The sequence below is a fragment of the Strongylocentrotus purpuratus genome, unplaced genomic scaffold (genome assembly GCF_000002235.5).
Source record: "Strongylocentrotus purpuratus isolate Spur 01 unplaced genomic scaffold, Spur_5.0 spur5_contig_867, whole genome shotgun sequence".
Classification (NCBI taxonomy): domain Eukaryota; kingdom Metazoa; phylum Echinodermata; class Echinoidea; order Camarodonta; family Strongylocentrotidae; genus Strongylocentrotus; species Strongylocentrotus purpuratus.
In genome coordinates, this window is record NW_022145576.1 from 470,107 (window position 1) to 485,160 (window position 15,054).

Here is a 15,054-nt window from a genome sequence, read left to right on the forward strand (position 1 = left end):
CAAATTTTTTTTCTGTGTAGCGCCCTCTGCAACCGAACTCAACTAAACCTTTAAGGTTCGTTTAGACCATGAAATAATTTGGCGTTTTATATCTTTAATTTTTTCAGTATAATTATGATTTACCACATCTACTAAGTTAACCGGAAAAATCTATTCGTATGTATCTCGAATAACCTTCTGATACCCAATTTATTTTGTGCTCTGGTATTTGGCCCAGTCTTGCTATTAGAAAGTACAAATTCATTATCTGTGCATTTAAATTCAATCAAATTAACATGTGTTTCATTCAAAGTCATGGGTTATGTATGCTTTTCGTCAAGCTTGCATTCAAACTCATTTTGAAACTGAAGTAGTAAGGATTACTTAAATTTCTTTGACAATTCTTTACTTTTTAGATAATCATATCGTATTACAACATGCATGTGCAACATATAGCTCCGTTTAGTCTCATTTCACAATGCCCCTATCGTCAGAGTCAGCAGCCTATTATGTTAGCCTATGGAATTTTACAAACAAAATCGTTAAAAATTTCATTTTTGTTTAAACGAAAAGCAGATCCACCCCGACGTACGTTATCACTAGCTCTTTCATTGGAACCCTCATGTCCCATTGACTTTTGAAAGTTCACCCACCGCAATTTGATCAAAATAGGTTGCAAGCTCGTCATTGCCTATAATACACATGTGAAACAAGTCGAACTTTGGACTCAGTTTGCCAAGCGATTTTAAGATTATAGGTCAAGCACACGAAGGATAAGAAGCATGAATTATCCATAGATCACTTCTGCTTTGTTCATTATGTTCATTTCATCCAACCCCCAACCGTCATTTTTCCATTTAGTATAAGCAAACATTTTGCCGAGGTAAGCAAAAACATGAATATTCATGAACGGTCAGACAATACAGCCTTTTAGTACGTAAAGCTATGGTCACAAATCAGAGCAGCGACCGACCGATCAGTAGCCTGCTCGGTCGCTGCTGGAATTAGGCATCGCCCAGCGATTAGGTCGGTGCCCGGGCGGCGACCGCCCAGGCACCGAGCGTATTTTGGGCGGCGAGTGAAAAGTGAGCAGGCGCCGCCCAAATTTTAACTTCGCGCTAAAACTTCAGCGGCGACCGAGCGATGCCCTAAACACGAGCGGTGCCTGGGCGGCCGCCGCTCGGTGGCCGGGCAGCCGCCGGGCAGAATTGGTTAAAAACTCGCCGCTCGGCCGCCGAGCAGGCTACTTTTGGGTAATGTGACCATAGCATAACGTATAGTGAATGTGAATGGGCGATGATCCGTCCAGGAGGTAGAGGTCAGGGGTTTGTGCTGGCAATGTTCCAGCGAGCGAAAATGAGACAACCGGAGCAATATGTTCTTGTTCAAAGTGTGTCTTGTAAATATGTGTCAAATGACATCTAACTAGAACGAATAGGCCTACTATTCTTAAGAACTTCTTTGTATTGTCTGAAATAATATTGCCTGATAAAGACACATTCATACAATGTAACACCTAACTCTAAATAATCTATTTTTAAATACTTGTTTTGTAACTAGTTTAACGTTTGTTTCCTTTATTAATATTTTGACATGTTTACATGCTATGAAATCTCATTGTGCTTTTCTATTTATCTTCTTAACTATTTTATCGATGAATTCATTTGTTTCCGATTATTTTTTTACGATCATGGATCTTGTTATATTTGTTTACTTTAACATTAATTTTTGTAATTGAAGATGCAACCCTGCATGTATGGGTTTTTCAAACCTCTGCCACAATCAAATTATTATATACATACATATTAATAGCTTTATACTGAATTGTGAATAAAAACAAATATAAAATACAAATTATCCCCTTTTAGTGAAATAATAATCAGTTCGTACAGGAAGACTCTAGTATATGGATTTGTTTAAATTTGCTTATGGTTAATTGTATATAATTATTTCTGGAGGTAGGTTATTCCAAAACTTTGGAGCAATGCAACTAAAAGCACAATCTCCAAGAGTTACTTTCGTTTTTGTGTTTGTGTGAGATAGCTTTAGAAGCAGCTTGCCCTGTGTACTTTGCAAGTTACGTGCATATGGATGTGATTGAAAAGATGATAATTCAGACAAATAAATTGGGGCTTGACCATTCAATGCTTTGTAAACGAGCAATTATATTTCGAATGCAAAGCTTACTGCTAACAAAAGCATGGACAAGACTTTTCATGCTTTTGAGGTCTAAGTTATCTACAAATGTGACGGAGATTGTATAACATATTGAAGGCAGTTTTGCATGTGTTAGAAATATGCTTCTCTATTTTTAAGCGAAAATCGAGCCATACACACATATATTTCTCTCAAAGCTTCACGGTAAACTTCTGAGTTTCCAATTGATAGATGATTAATATTAAGCTTTCTAACTTGTCTAGATGTTCAATCAATGAGAAACTCTGTTCTTTTCCATCATTAAGCGTTAGCTTATATGTTGGAACATCCAAGAACGGGTATATCGTATCCACACTTCTAAAATTGAGATATTATCATCCTGATGTTCTTTATCAGGACTGAAATAAACTTTTAACTGTGTGTATAGGTATGACAATGACAAGAAACACTTAGAAAACGCTTTTGAATAATGTTGATCAGATTAATTATTGTATAGAGTGTAAAATGGAAGGGACCGGGACGTCACCGTTGAGGAACCCCATATATGGATCATGGACAATTTTAGATTTTCATCGTCTAGTATTATTTTTTCGTTGTCTGTTAGTATACAAAATGATGCACAGGTTTGAGTGCGTCGGTAGGGATTGTGTGCACAAGGTACCTTTGAATGGTTTGAACCCACAAGGCGCAGCCGAGTGGGTTTTAGACCAAATTCAAAGGTACCGCGTGCACACAATTCCACCGACCCACGAATTTTACCGGACGCATGATTTTTAACTTATCATGAAATTAAAAAAAAAAAAAATTGTCAGTGCTTCGCGGCTCACGGTTCGTAGTCTCGCCGTATCAGACGTTCTGCTTAGGGTTAGTCTAGCAGCAAAGAAAAAAGCTCGGTACTCCGCCTAGATTATAGGCTAATGCGTGTTGTGTGTGTGCTTACGAGAGCCAGGTGCACGGTGCAAGTAAAATGCACCTTGAACTGTAAACTTTAAAAAAAAAAAAAATTAGAAATTGTAATGTTTTTTTTAAAACAAATTATAATTATCAAAAATCACGAAAAACAAATAATTATCACCAAAAAAAAAATTATATAAAAAAAAAAAAAAAAAAAAAAATGAGAATTAATTTTTTAAAAAGGATATCGGTGGTATCTATCGCCGATATCACGTGCATCCAGTAAAAATAATTACATGGTAATTGACCAATCAGATTGCAGGGATTCTTCTACCCATCTTATAAAAAGATATGATTCAATCCATATAAAAAACCAATTACAGTCTTATGTTACATTAGTGATTTGTGTTACAAAGTAACCGAAATTGCTCTTATTACTATTTCTATGATATAATCATCATCATCACCATCACCATCATCATCATCGTCATAATTTTCATTCTCACCATTTTCAATAATACCTATATTTATAAAAGAATTATTAATCATCATTTTTCGTGTGGTTATTTTGTGTTCTGGTTCTTTTTGTTTTTATGTAATCTTGATAATTATGTTTATCTAAACACAGGTTAAAGGCCAACAGTTCGGTGTATTGTGGAAGTTGCTATTTGGTATCGCAGCCGGTTTGTGCTTTGGTAAGAATGATTTTGACTTCATATAGGCGTCATATTTTCATCATTTTAAGAACGCTGCTAAAAAAAGTTGGCTTTATAGGCGCCTTGGATTAAATGCCATGCACGAGAAGCCGTGGCGTTTTAACCTAAGAACGCACGCGGGAAGGCTGCATTCACTAATCCCGGATGCGGCTTTTGTTTGTCTGAAAGACGGTGGCGTCTTTTTCTTGCAAGAAATCGGCATTCAAATTTTCTCCCCATCGAAAGATTCGCCATACTTATTTAGCTCCCTCTATGGCTAAATAATAAAGGTCGTTTTTAGCGTAGCTTGAGTAAATTACCATAATAAAGCGAAATAGGAGCGAGGTTTAGAAACTACGTGGCATCTCAAATAAAAAGTTCACAGATTGGAAAATTCTCATTAATGAATGTTTCAAACTATTTTAGAGGAAATTTTATTTCTACCCAATAAACAGAACACTAAAAAGTAACCTCTTTTGGGAGTGTATTTTAAGTGATTTTAAAGTATAGTGCCTTTTGAACTAGATTTAAACGTTATCGACACGTGCCTTCATTTAAACAAAAAAGGTACTCCTGTTCACGTTTTCATTTAACCTAAAAACCACCAGTTTATCACGCGACTGGAGTAACGTGATTCCACTTACCTCTGTAAATCAAGTGTTTATGACCAAATAACCACTTGACCAAGCAACGAGTTTTTTGTCAGTTAACCGATGGTGGCGATAAATACGTAATTATTTGGTCTTGTAAGCACCTTTATTGATTGGTTTCACAGGTTATCCAAGGTTAATGGTAATAATCACGTTACTTGCACCGGCTAATCGTCTTATTGTTCTGTCCGTGAATCTCTGGTTATATTCAACTAGTAATTCTGAGGTGTCTTACACACCTCTTTAAAAGGTTTCAAAGTTACCATAAATTTCTTGGTTATGATCACGTGGCTCAAGCTGATTACTAATCTAAGCTGTGAAAATGTGATATGTAGGTGTGAAAATTAGTAATTATTAAGTGTTTTAAAACACCTTTTTAAATGGTAGTCAAAGTTGCCATAAGTTCCGCGGTGATGATCTCGTGACTCAAACGGATTATTGATCTAAGCTGGTCATACGTGACTGTTAGGTATGAAAAATTAGTCATTAGTAGGTGTCTTAAAACACCTATTTAAATGATTTCAAAGTTACCATAACTTTCTTGGTGATGATCACGTAGTTAAAACTGATTACTAATCTAAGCTGTGAATCCGTGATATTTAGGTGTGAAAAATTAGTAATTATTAGGTGTCTTAAAACACCTATTTAAATGGTAGTCAAAGTTGCCAGCAGTTCCGCGGTGATGATCTCGTGACTCAAACGGAATATTAATCTAAGCAGGGCATACGTGATTTTTAGGTGTGAAAAATTAGTCATTATTAGGTGTCTTAAAACACCTATTTAAATGGTTTCAAAGTTGCCATAACTTTCTTGGTGATGATCACGTTGTTAAAACTGATTACTAATCTAAGCTGGGCATACGTGACTTTTAGGTGTGAAAAACTAGTCATGATTAGGTGTCTTAAAACACCTATTTAAATCGTAGTCAAAGTTGCCAGCAGTTCCGCGGTGATGATCGCGTGACTCAAACGGATTATTAATATAAGCTGGGTATTCCGTGTTTTCCATGTGTGAAAATGAGTTATTCTTGGGTGTCTTGATGGTTTCACAGTTACCATTTAAGTTCCGTGGTGATAATCCCGTGACTGTTGGCATATTTCTATGTTCACCAGTTGATAACTGACTGTTGGCATATTTTCATTGCACCAGTTGATAACTGGAGTGTGCATATTTCCAGTTGCACCAGTTGATCACTGAGCGTTGGCATATTTCGAGTTGACCCAGCTGACACCAATTCATTTGCATATTGAATATGGGGTGCGTGCAGATCTATGTTTTTTAAACAATTTATCTGAATTTACAGCATATTTCTTAATTACTGATGATTTAGTTATATGCAATTCATTTCGAAAATACTACAAATATAAATTACCAGTTATTAGGACATTTCGCTACTTCGTATAAATTACATTTAGTTAAACATGAATAAGGAAACATTAACTGTGAACTAAAATAATTTCAATAAAGTACAAGTATACAATTTTTTTTCTCGATTAATTCAATTATGTAAGTCTACTTAGTTCCAATGCCCTTACATTGGAAATACAGACGTACCAGTATTGAAGTATTGTTGCTGTTCAACTGGTTGGAAGTTTTACCAAATGGTTCTAATGGCTCAGCTACACCGGTTGAATTATAACTGGCCTGGATCAACTGGATCATTTAGCCCATTTCAATTTCCAGGGTTACCAGTTGGCATTAAATGGTTCATCAACTGGACCAGTTGCAACTAGCTTTCTCTTCTGGGATGTTTGCACCCACCCCCCCCCCCCCAACCCAACCCCCTCTAATCCCAAACTGCTTCCGGCGCGCCTGGACGTAATTATGGAAGATCCAAGACACGATGTTCAGACGGGATGAGAACGTCATTATTTTGGTTCATTTATTGTGTAACATTTGCGTAATTATTGGGTTGAACGCGGGTTACAGCAACATACTTCCTCTTCGACGTAAATTTCACGTGAATGAAGAACATGATTCATCTCAAGTCAGCCTCGTAATATTCACGTGAATTTCACGCAGATATTTTGACTAAAACTATCACTAGCGCTTCACGTGTTTCTGTGACGCGATAATTGCAATGACGAACCTTCGTCATTGCCTTGTTTTCGTTCACATTCTGCCCCATTAATATTCTCCTCCTTAGTAGTGTTTTCCTTATCGTCCAAAAATCCCATTCGTTTTGCACGTAGTGTTTGTTATTCCTAGTTAGGTGCTTTCCTCATGTCCTTTTCATTTCAAATTTCATAGGCATAGTCTCTAGCATCTCATCAAGGTCACCTACTTTTTCGATTTTCGAAATCACCCATGCATAACCGTCCAGGCGCCATTTTGTCCGTTTCTGGTCCATTTTAAGGCCTTTCTATCTTCCTTCCTATCTCCACTATCCTAGATCCTACACATTTCTAACAAATTCCTCTCGATAGTCTAAGAGATGTCCTTTCGTCTGCGACTTATATCTTGCCCTTCAAAATGCCATCTTCATACTCAAAATTCAAATCTGAAACCGTCTCCGTCAACAATCTCTCAAATTCTTGAAAAATTGACCCCTAAATAATCTAAAACTGCCATAACTTTCTCATATAAATTCCTTTTTGTATTTAAATCACACAGTATCTTTATCTCATAATTGCACATAGCCATGCCAAATTTCACGCTCTAACGGCTTTGCAAAACATAAATAGCGCCCTCTAAAGTTCTGGGAATTGGCTTTCTTTCTATGGCCGTATCTCCATTATGGCTTGGCAAATCCGTACCCTTTTTTGGATTTAGATACTTGAAGATATGCCCTTTCCAGCCATATAGAAAATTATATAACCTTACACTGACTGACTTTGAGAAAAATGTCCTCCAAATTCGCCATTTTCAAGAAAATTCCAAAATAACTTAAACTTGCTCTAAAATGGCGATCTTTATACCTACATCAATGAAACTTTGCACACATATGTATCCATATACGTGACAACTGCCTGCCAAGTTTAGTAAATTGTAATGCCCTCGTTGCAAAGTTATCGTCAAAAAACGATGAATTTACTATGCATTACGTAATAGCGCGTTTAATGCGTGCAATACATTGCGCGGAGATAACAATGGTGTCAAACTGACCGCAATGGAGTGCCCTTTCGCATGATACCAAGTATAGTATATGGTCACACAGAAAATTGTGAGTAAATCGCATTTGAACAAAGGTCACTAAACGAATTCCGCCGAGTTTCCGCCCGAATCTAACACGTATCGACTATGACGTCATTTTTTCAGACTGCTTTTCGCCCCTTAAACGTCCTTTTTTTTCCTTGAAAATTTGCAGTGACATGACGAGTTTCAATACGCAGGGCACCTTTTGGCCGGATTTTTGAAATTGGTCAAGGGTGCCATTTAAGACGCCATTTTGTCCTATAAATCTATTTTACATCACGTGTTTCGATAGGATTATCATAAGAAAAAAAAGAGTGGTTTACAATAACAACCATGAAATTCTCTTTCTAATGATACCAAATACGGCCCATAAAGAGACGTGAAGAGAGAGAGAAAAAACAATTTAACTCCGGTCATAATACAGATCCTGTACGTTTTCCGCCCATGCATTACACGCATTGTCTATGGGGCATATCGGGTTCAGGCTTTTGGCCCCCAGAACGATCTTGATTGCAATGACGAACATGCACCAAATCCCATTGGTTTTTGCACGCAGTGCTTGCGAGCCCTTTCTAGGTTCTTTCCCCTATCCCAATTTCTTTCAAACTCCGTAGGCATAGTCACTACTATCCCATCAAGGTCACTGTTGAGGCCTTTCTTTCGCCCTACCTATCTCCAATATCACAGAAGCTACAGACTTCGTACAAATTGCTCTGGATAGTCCGAGAGTAGCTCTTTCGTTTGACACGTAGAAACATGGCGTCATTGCACGCACATCGTTGTGACACGATTGCATTTCTAGTTTCGTGTATGAAGATGTAATTTCATAACCAAACAAAAACGGGAGTATAAGGTTTACAAACCATGGTCTCCAAGGTAGGGATAATCACGTTATTATAATGGTGATATTGCAGTGACAATTGCGTGATTTAGTGTACGTGTGTTTTAAGTTACCTAATGCAATAAACGTATTAACACATTTACGTAAATGTCCGGTGTTTGAAGAACGTAACTCTCCTCAAGTCGATACCTTGATATTGACGTGATTTTCACGTGATTTTGTTTATTGGGTAAGTGGTAGGGGAGAGGAAGGATGGAAGAGGGCGAGGAGGACAAGAATGAAGAGGAAGAAAAGTGGAGGATAAAGAGAAGAAGGAGGACAGGGAGGAGCAAGGGGATGAAGAGGAAGAAAAAGGAGGGGTAGAGGGAGGAAGAGGAAGGGGAAGGGGAGGAGAAGGAGGAGGAGGAGGAGAAGAGTAGAAGATTGAGGAGGAGATTGAGGAGGAGATTGAGGAGGAGATTAAGGAGGAGATTGAGGAGGAGTAGGAGGAGGATGAGGAGGAGGGGGAGAAGGTTATGATGATGCAGGGGAGGGGAGGAGGTAGAAGAGGAATAAGGTGGGGAGGAAGAGGGGTGGGAGGGAGAGGAGTAGTACGAAGAGCTTACTATCGACTCTCTTTTTGTTTTATTCCACACAGCCTTGCCTGTTTTATCGGTTACGTCCAAGCCGACAAAAACATCTTGTCCATACGAGTTCAGCCAGCAAAGCACCTCGCCGACATCCTTTAAGTGTAAGATGGTGCGACTACCCGATGGCACCTTGTTGCAGACCGTCCCAAAAGTTTTCTCTCCTTCTGCTTTCGTTGCTGGAAACATTCCTGGCAAACATATAATATGCAGAATCCCGGGTAAGTATCATGCTTTCGTGGTATTATACAGTGCGTCCCAGAAAAAAAACGAAACCGACAATTATCGATGTTTTATCATAACTTAATCACAATTATAATTGATAAATGACACATATTTGTAAAGCTTAGATCCTCCTCTTTCATTTGATGCAAACCGTATAATGCATATTTTACGCATGAGTGATTAAATGAATTTTAAGAGAGGAAACTAACAAGTCATTTGGCGGACGGTATCTGAATTTCAATATATTTCAATCACATTTCTAGAAAGTTGAGTTTCTGCCCTTTCATATGACACCTCAGTCAGGAAAAATAAGCTTAAGTAGTGCTAGCATTTCCATAATATTATCAAATGAATTCGTTTTCACTGGGTGCCTGCCGTAGCAACAAACGGAATTAAAAAAAGATTCAACTCCCTTCGTTGACAATCAGCCGTAGACGAAAGACTTCATGCATGGCCGGATGCATGGCTGATTGTCAACGAAACAGAGTTTAGTCTGTTTTCAAGCCAGTGAAAACGAATTGAAAAGCTGTCCTGCGCTACGTCACAGAGACATTACCCATTCAGCCGATTAGAAGTGCCCGTAGTGATAACAACTTTTAACAATTCATAACATTCTCATTTTTCGTACGATATCAATCAAACTTTTACCAGTCTGCTTCTCAGACTTGTCTGCTTTCATTTAGAGTAGTTTTTTTTTTTATTGAGGTTGGATTTTCCTGTAAATGGAACGAACACTATTCCTACCCCTAACTCTAATCCTTACCCTAACATAAGTCAATTCCAAATCTAACCCTAACCAGGCGCGTACGCAGGATTTTTTCAAGGGGGGGGGGGGGGTTTAACATTTATAAATCGGGCCGAAAATTTCGCAACGACTCAGCCAGCCGCTGAATAAGCGGGGGGGGGGGGGGGGGGGGGGGGTAAGAGGTCACTTTTTCTTTTTTTGGGGGGGGTCCCAAAAAAATCGCAACGACTCAGCCGACCGCTGAATAAGCGGGGGGGGGGGGGGGGGGGGGGGGGGGGGGGGGGGGGAAGGGACACTTTTTTTTTTTTGGTCTCGAAATTTGAAAAATTGACATTTTGCTCCGTTGGGGGGGGGGGGTAAGGTCAGCTTTTTCAGGTCAACCATGGGAATTTTTTTTTTTTTTTTTTTTTTAATAAAAAAAAAAAAAAAAATCCAAAAGGGGGGCGGGGGGTTTTAGAGAAATTTAGGGGGGGGGGGGGTTTACACACAAAAAATTACCAAAGGGGGAGGGGGGTTTAACCCCCTAACCCCCCCCCCCCCCTCCCCCCCCCCCCCGTGTACGCGCCTGACTCTAACCATTCACCTTTGACGAAATAAAGCCAGAACAAGTTGACGGGGGATAAACAAACAAATGTTCGGTCGGCAAGGGCAGTGAAAATCACAAGGCAAAACAATGCGTTTTAGAAGGGGCACTGCCACTGATACCTATGAAAAGGGTATCCGATTGCTATGGAGTATGGTCTTCATGGCCTTTGATATATTTAAAGGCACACTGCACTACTTGTAGCTACTTGCGCCCTCTATATAACAAACAATGTCTAATCGGTGACCGTTGGTCCCCCATGATTCTCTTTTTCTTTATTAACTGAGAGCTGAGTTGATGAGATAACCACCTGTTCAGTGACCTTGCAGGACGGTCTAATCCTTCCTGTAAACTAGTACTGATAAGCTTTAAGCCCTGAAAAAATGTATTAGCGTAGTCATGCTTATATTTCATATATTAATTTTTCAAAAGCCTGAAAATATACCTTTTCACACCAAACAGAACAAAATGCAATGATAATTTGTTGATCAGTGTTGATTTTTTTTTATATCCCGTTTCTTACTCATTTCGCAGATTGTAGCAAAAACCTTTGTAACAACGGCTGGTGTGAGGAGACTATAGTAGGCTACAACTGTAACTGCTCAAGTGGATTTCAGGGGAGACACTGCGATGAACGTAGGTGTACTGTAATAGACGTATCGGGGGAAAGGGGTGGTCAATTAATAAACAAAGACCATGAAGAGACTTTCTACGGGGGAAAACTAAATTTGTTTGTTAGCTATTATACTTGCACGCAGTTTGCTGTATTTTTATACACATACATTCGGCACTGCACTGCGCCTCACCAGTACGACAATACATGACAGTGGCCAGTCCTGCAGCTGAAGAAGAAGAAGATGATGATTCAAACGATGATGGAGACGATTAAGAAGAATATACCCCGCTGTCCTCTTTTAGAACTTTTTGATAGTCTCTTGATTCCCACAGGAAAAGTTTTTTCCAATTTATATCCCCCCACCCCCCGATCCTATCCCCGTAACCTGGCCAAGGGCGCCTGGAGACAGCCGGCGGGGAAATAATTTCAGAGGAAATAATGTTATGCATCGCCGCATACCTCAGTTATGTTTTGAGTAATGTATGACGGAAGCGACGACCAAGCCCAAGACGAGCACTACGACTACGATGTCGGAACACTCAGACACAACGACTTCCCAAAACACCACTATAGCAATAGAAACATAGATATTACGTCATGTTTTTGCTCATTATCACAATGGGTCATGCCATTATAGCCCCCCTTCTCTTTCTATCGTATAACATCCTTCGAAATGTGCAAGTAAATATTGTAGAAAATCTTGCATTTCATCCCCCCCCCCCCCAAGTAGAAAAGAAATTCCCGCCCCTGACAACAACAAATACGCCACAGCAATACATTTAGATAAAATATTGGGCTAAAAAGTCCTTTCGACTTTGACAAAACACCCCTACATATAAATATTTTTCTGACACAGGTCATACCTTATAAAAGAAATGAGCTATACAAATTTCTATTTTTTCATGGAGCTAAACTTCCATCGTTTTGGCATTCTAATCATGTTAATGTGTCATTCCTAATCTCATCGCTTTGTACTTGTGGTTGCATTTGTTATAACCCTGAACCCTCAATTACATCATGATCATTCAACTTTAATAGTTATGTTTGTTGAAAACTTTTCAGAGTCAACAGAATCATCGACTATGGACGCAACGACCAAGCCAACATCGACTCCTACGACCACGATGTCAGACACAATGACATCGCAAGCTACAACCATCATAGGTAAGCAATAAAAACATTGAAATGGCGTCATAAATTTCATTATATATCTATAGCCATTAATACCCACCCTCCCTCTCTCTCTCTCTCTCTCTCTCTCTCTCACTCTCTCGCTCTCTCTTTGTCTGTCTTTATCTGACTCTTTATTTTCCGTGCCGTTTCCTTTCACGGAAGTCACGAAAATATTTTTAGGGGGGAATTGACCGTCGAATTGTTTACCCACGAGTTTGACGAAAGCAAATACGCCACAGCGGTATATTTAGATGAAATATTTAGCCCCCAAAATTCCTTCAACTTTGACAAAACACCACTAAATCTAAAAAAAATGCTAACTCTATCATCTCCATTTCGTACGAATCTCCCTGTTTTTCCATTGTCTTCCCGAATTTCCATTGTCTGAAAATCGTTCGTACGGCGTTCGTAGCAGTTCGTAATGGCATTTGTGACCGAGGCTTTAGTCTCTATCTGACTCTCTTTTTATTTGTCCTTTCCTTCCAAGGGCATGCTAAAACTTTTTTTTGAAGAGGGGGGGGGGGGGGGATACCAGTCTTTTTATTTTGCCCACGAGTATAATGAAAACAAACATGCCACAGGAACAAATTTAGATACATCATTTAGCAAAAAATCTCAATTAATCTACAAATTATACCTCATAAAAAAAAACTGTAAAAATCTGTTTTCATGAAGCTAAATTGTCTTCGTTTCGGTTTCTAGCCCTGTTTAGATATCATTCTGAATCTCTTTGCTTTGTACGTGTGGTTTCATTTGTTATAACCCTGAACCCTCAATTACATCATGATCATTAAAGTCAGTTATGTTTGTTAAAACAAAATTTTTAAGAGTCAACAGAATCATCAACTACGGTCGCGACGACCAAGCCCACGACGCGCCCTACGACCACTTTGTCAGACACAGCGACATCGCAAGAAATCACCACCTCCAGTAAGTAAGATAAAACAATGAAATGACCACGTGCATTCGATCATTATTATAATGGATCTAGTCACTACCCCTCTCCCCTACCCCCCTCTCTCTCTCTCTCTCTCTTTCTCTCTCTCTCTCTCTCTCTTTCTCTCTCGCTCTCTTTCTCTCTCTTTCTCTCTCTAACTTTAATATTATGAGATGATATAGCTTAGTGATAGAGCAGTGGTTTCGTATACGGGAGGTCCTGGGTTCGAAACCAAGTCGATGCGCTGGTGCCCTTTGGTAAGGCATTTATCCTCATTACTAAGTCCTTTAAGGAGGACTTAGTGCTGTCGGTCCCCTAGTTGCTTCACATATTTTCGTAGCAGTCAGGTAAACAAACAATATTAACCACAACAAAACCTGCAAAAAAACACATTGCGAATTAACCTGAATCTTATTATCAACATTACCATTTGTATTATTATTATCATTATCGTTTTTGTTGTCGTCATCATTTTCATCATTATTTATTCTACTTTGACTATTTAAGTTTCTACCCAAAATAATATATTTGTCTACTTTCTTAGGATTGAGTAATTTAAATATTGTTTTTATCTATTTAGCTTACCTAACTTCTACGGTGGAATACGTCGGGTCGTTCTACAATTTCAGCACTTCGGAGATGAGTCATGATTCCGCGGTTTCAGCTTGTTCCCAATACGGATCCCATCTGGTCTTCATCGAGTCCCAAGAGGAACAGGACTTCATCGAAAGGAGTGCCGGTGAGGACTACTGGATCGGGCTGACCGCCTCAAGTCCCGGTGAGGCAAGGTGGCTGGACGGATCAACAGTTACATATACCAAGTTTAACTCGCTATCGTTCGACGACCATGCAACCTGTTTTCGAATTAGAGAAGAGCATGGTTATACTTGGGAGGATAAGCCTTGCTACGCACGATTAAGATTCATATGCGAGAAATAATTGGGAATATAACAATTGGATTTGTTTCTTTCTATTGTTCATACTACCTGGTTGCACCACTGATTGCATCTGAACACCAAGATGGGGACAAGGCAATACCCCCCCCCCAAAAGAAGCTTTTCGGAGTTTTAGGAATGTTCGAGTTTGTGGGGTTTTTGTCGTTCCAGGCACTAATTTTCACATGAACAGCATTGAAAAGATTGTTAAAGAGATGTTAATTTATGATATTTAAAAGACGGATCACTTTTTATCTTTACATTCAAGCAATTTAAAAATAATCATATAAACAATTAGCATTGCCATTAGTGGCGGTTTATTCTTTTGTGTTTTAACGAATCTCGTTTTTGTTGCGAAGAGACTTAGTTCAAACTTCATTGTATAATAGTAATTAGGGCTTCATGAAATGATGAAACGTCATAGATATTTTAAAACATTACGGTGAAGTTTGTGTAATAAAGTAGTTATAGGGTCTATAATATGTATAAACATACATGTACATAATATACGTACTTATAGATTTACCTTCATAGAAATATACACAAACATATACATATACATGTAAATACACATATACAAATGCATATGCATATACTTATGAATATACATATCTGTCTGTGGTCTCGATTAATGAGCTCACACTTCAGATACGACTATAACTTAAAAACGAAACAAAAATATTATAATTTTAATGCGTCAAAAGGCACGGTAATTCATGACATTATTTAATAGTTTTAAGATTTTAAGATAGATTGCATTAATCTATACACGCTTCAGAGAGCAACATTGTTTTTTTAAAATGGTAGGTCAAAATTCACTTGTGCCAGATTTGGATGAAAGAGTGAAGGCTTTTTTAGAACGA

The 15,054-nt window shown here is 38.6% G+C and overlaps 1 protein-coding gene across 1 annotated transcript; it reads left to right on the forward strand.

The window, feature by feature from the left end:
* Positions 1-11,624: 11,624 nt before the first annotated feature.
* LOC105443713 lies at positions 11,625-13,906 on the forward strand. The gene is made up of 4 exons (XM_030974833.1): positions 11,625-11,740; positions 12,209-12,310; positions 13,157-13,249; positions 13,837-13,906. The coding sequence occupies exons 1-4, from the start codon at positions 11,625-11,627 to the stop codon at positions 13,904-13,906; spliced, it is 381 nt and encodes a 126-aa protein (XP_030830693.1).
* Positions 13,907-15,054: the final 1,148 nt, after the last annotated feature.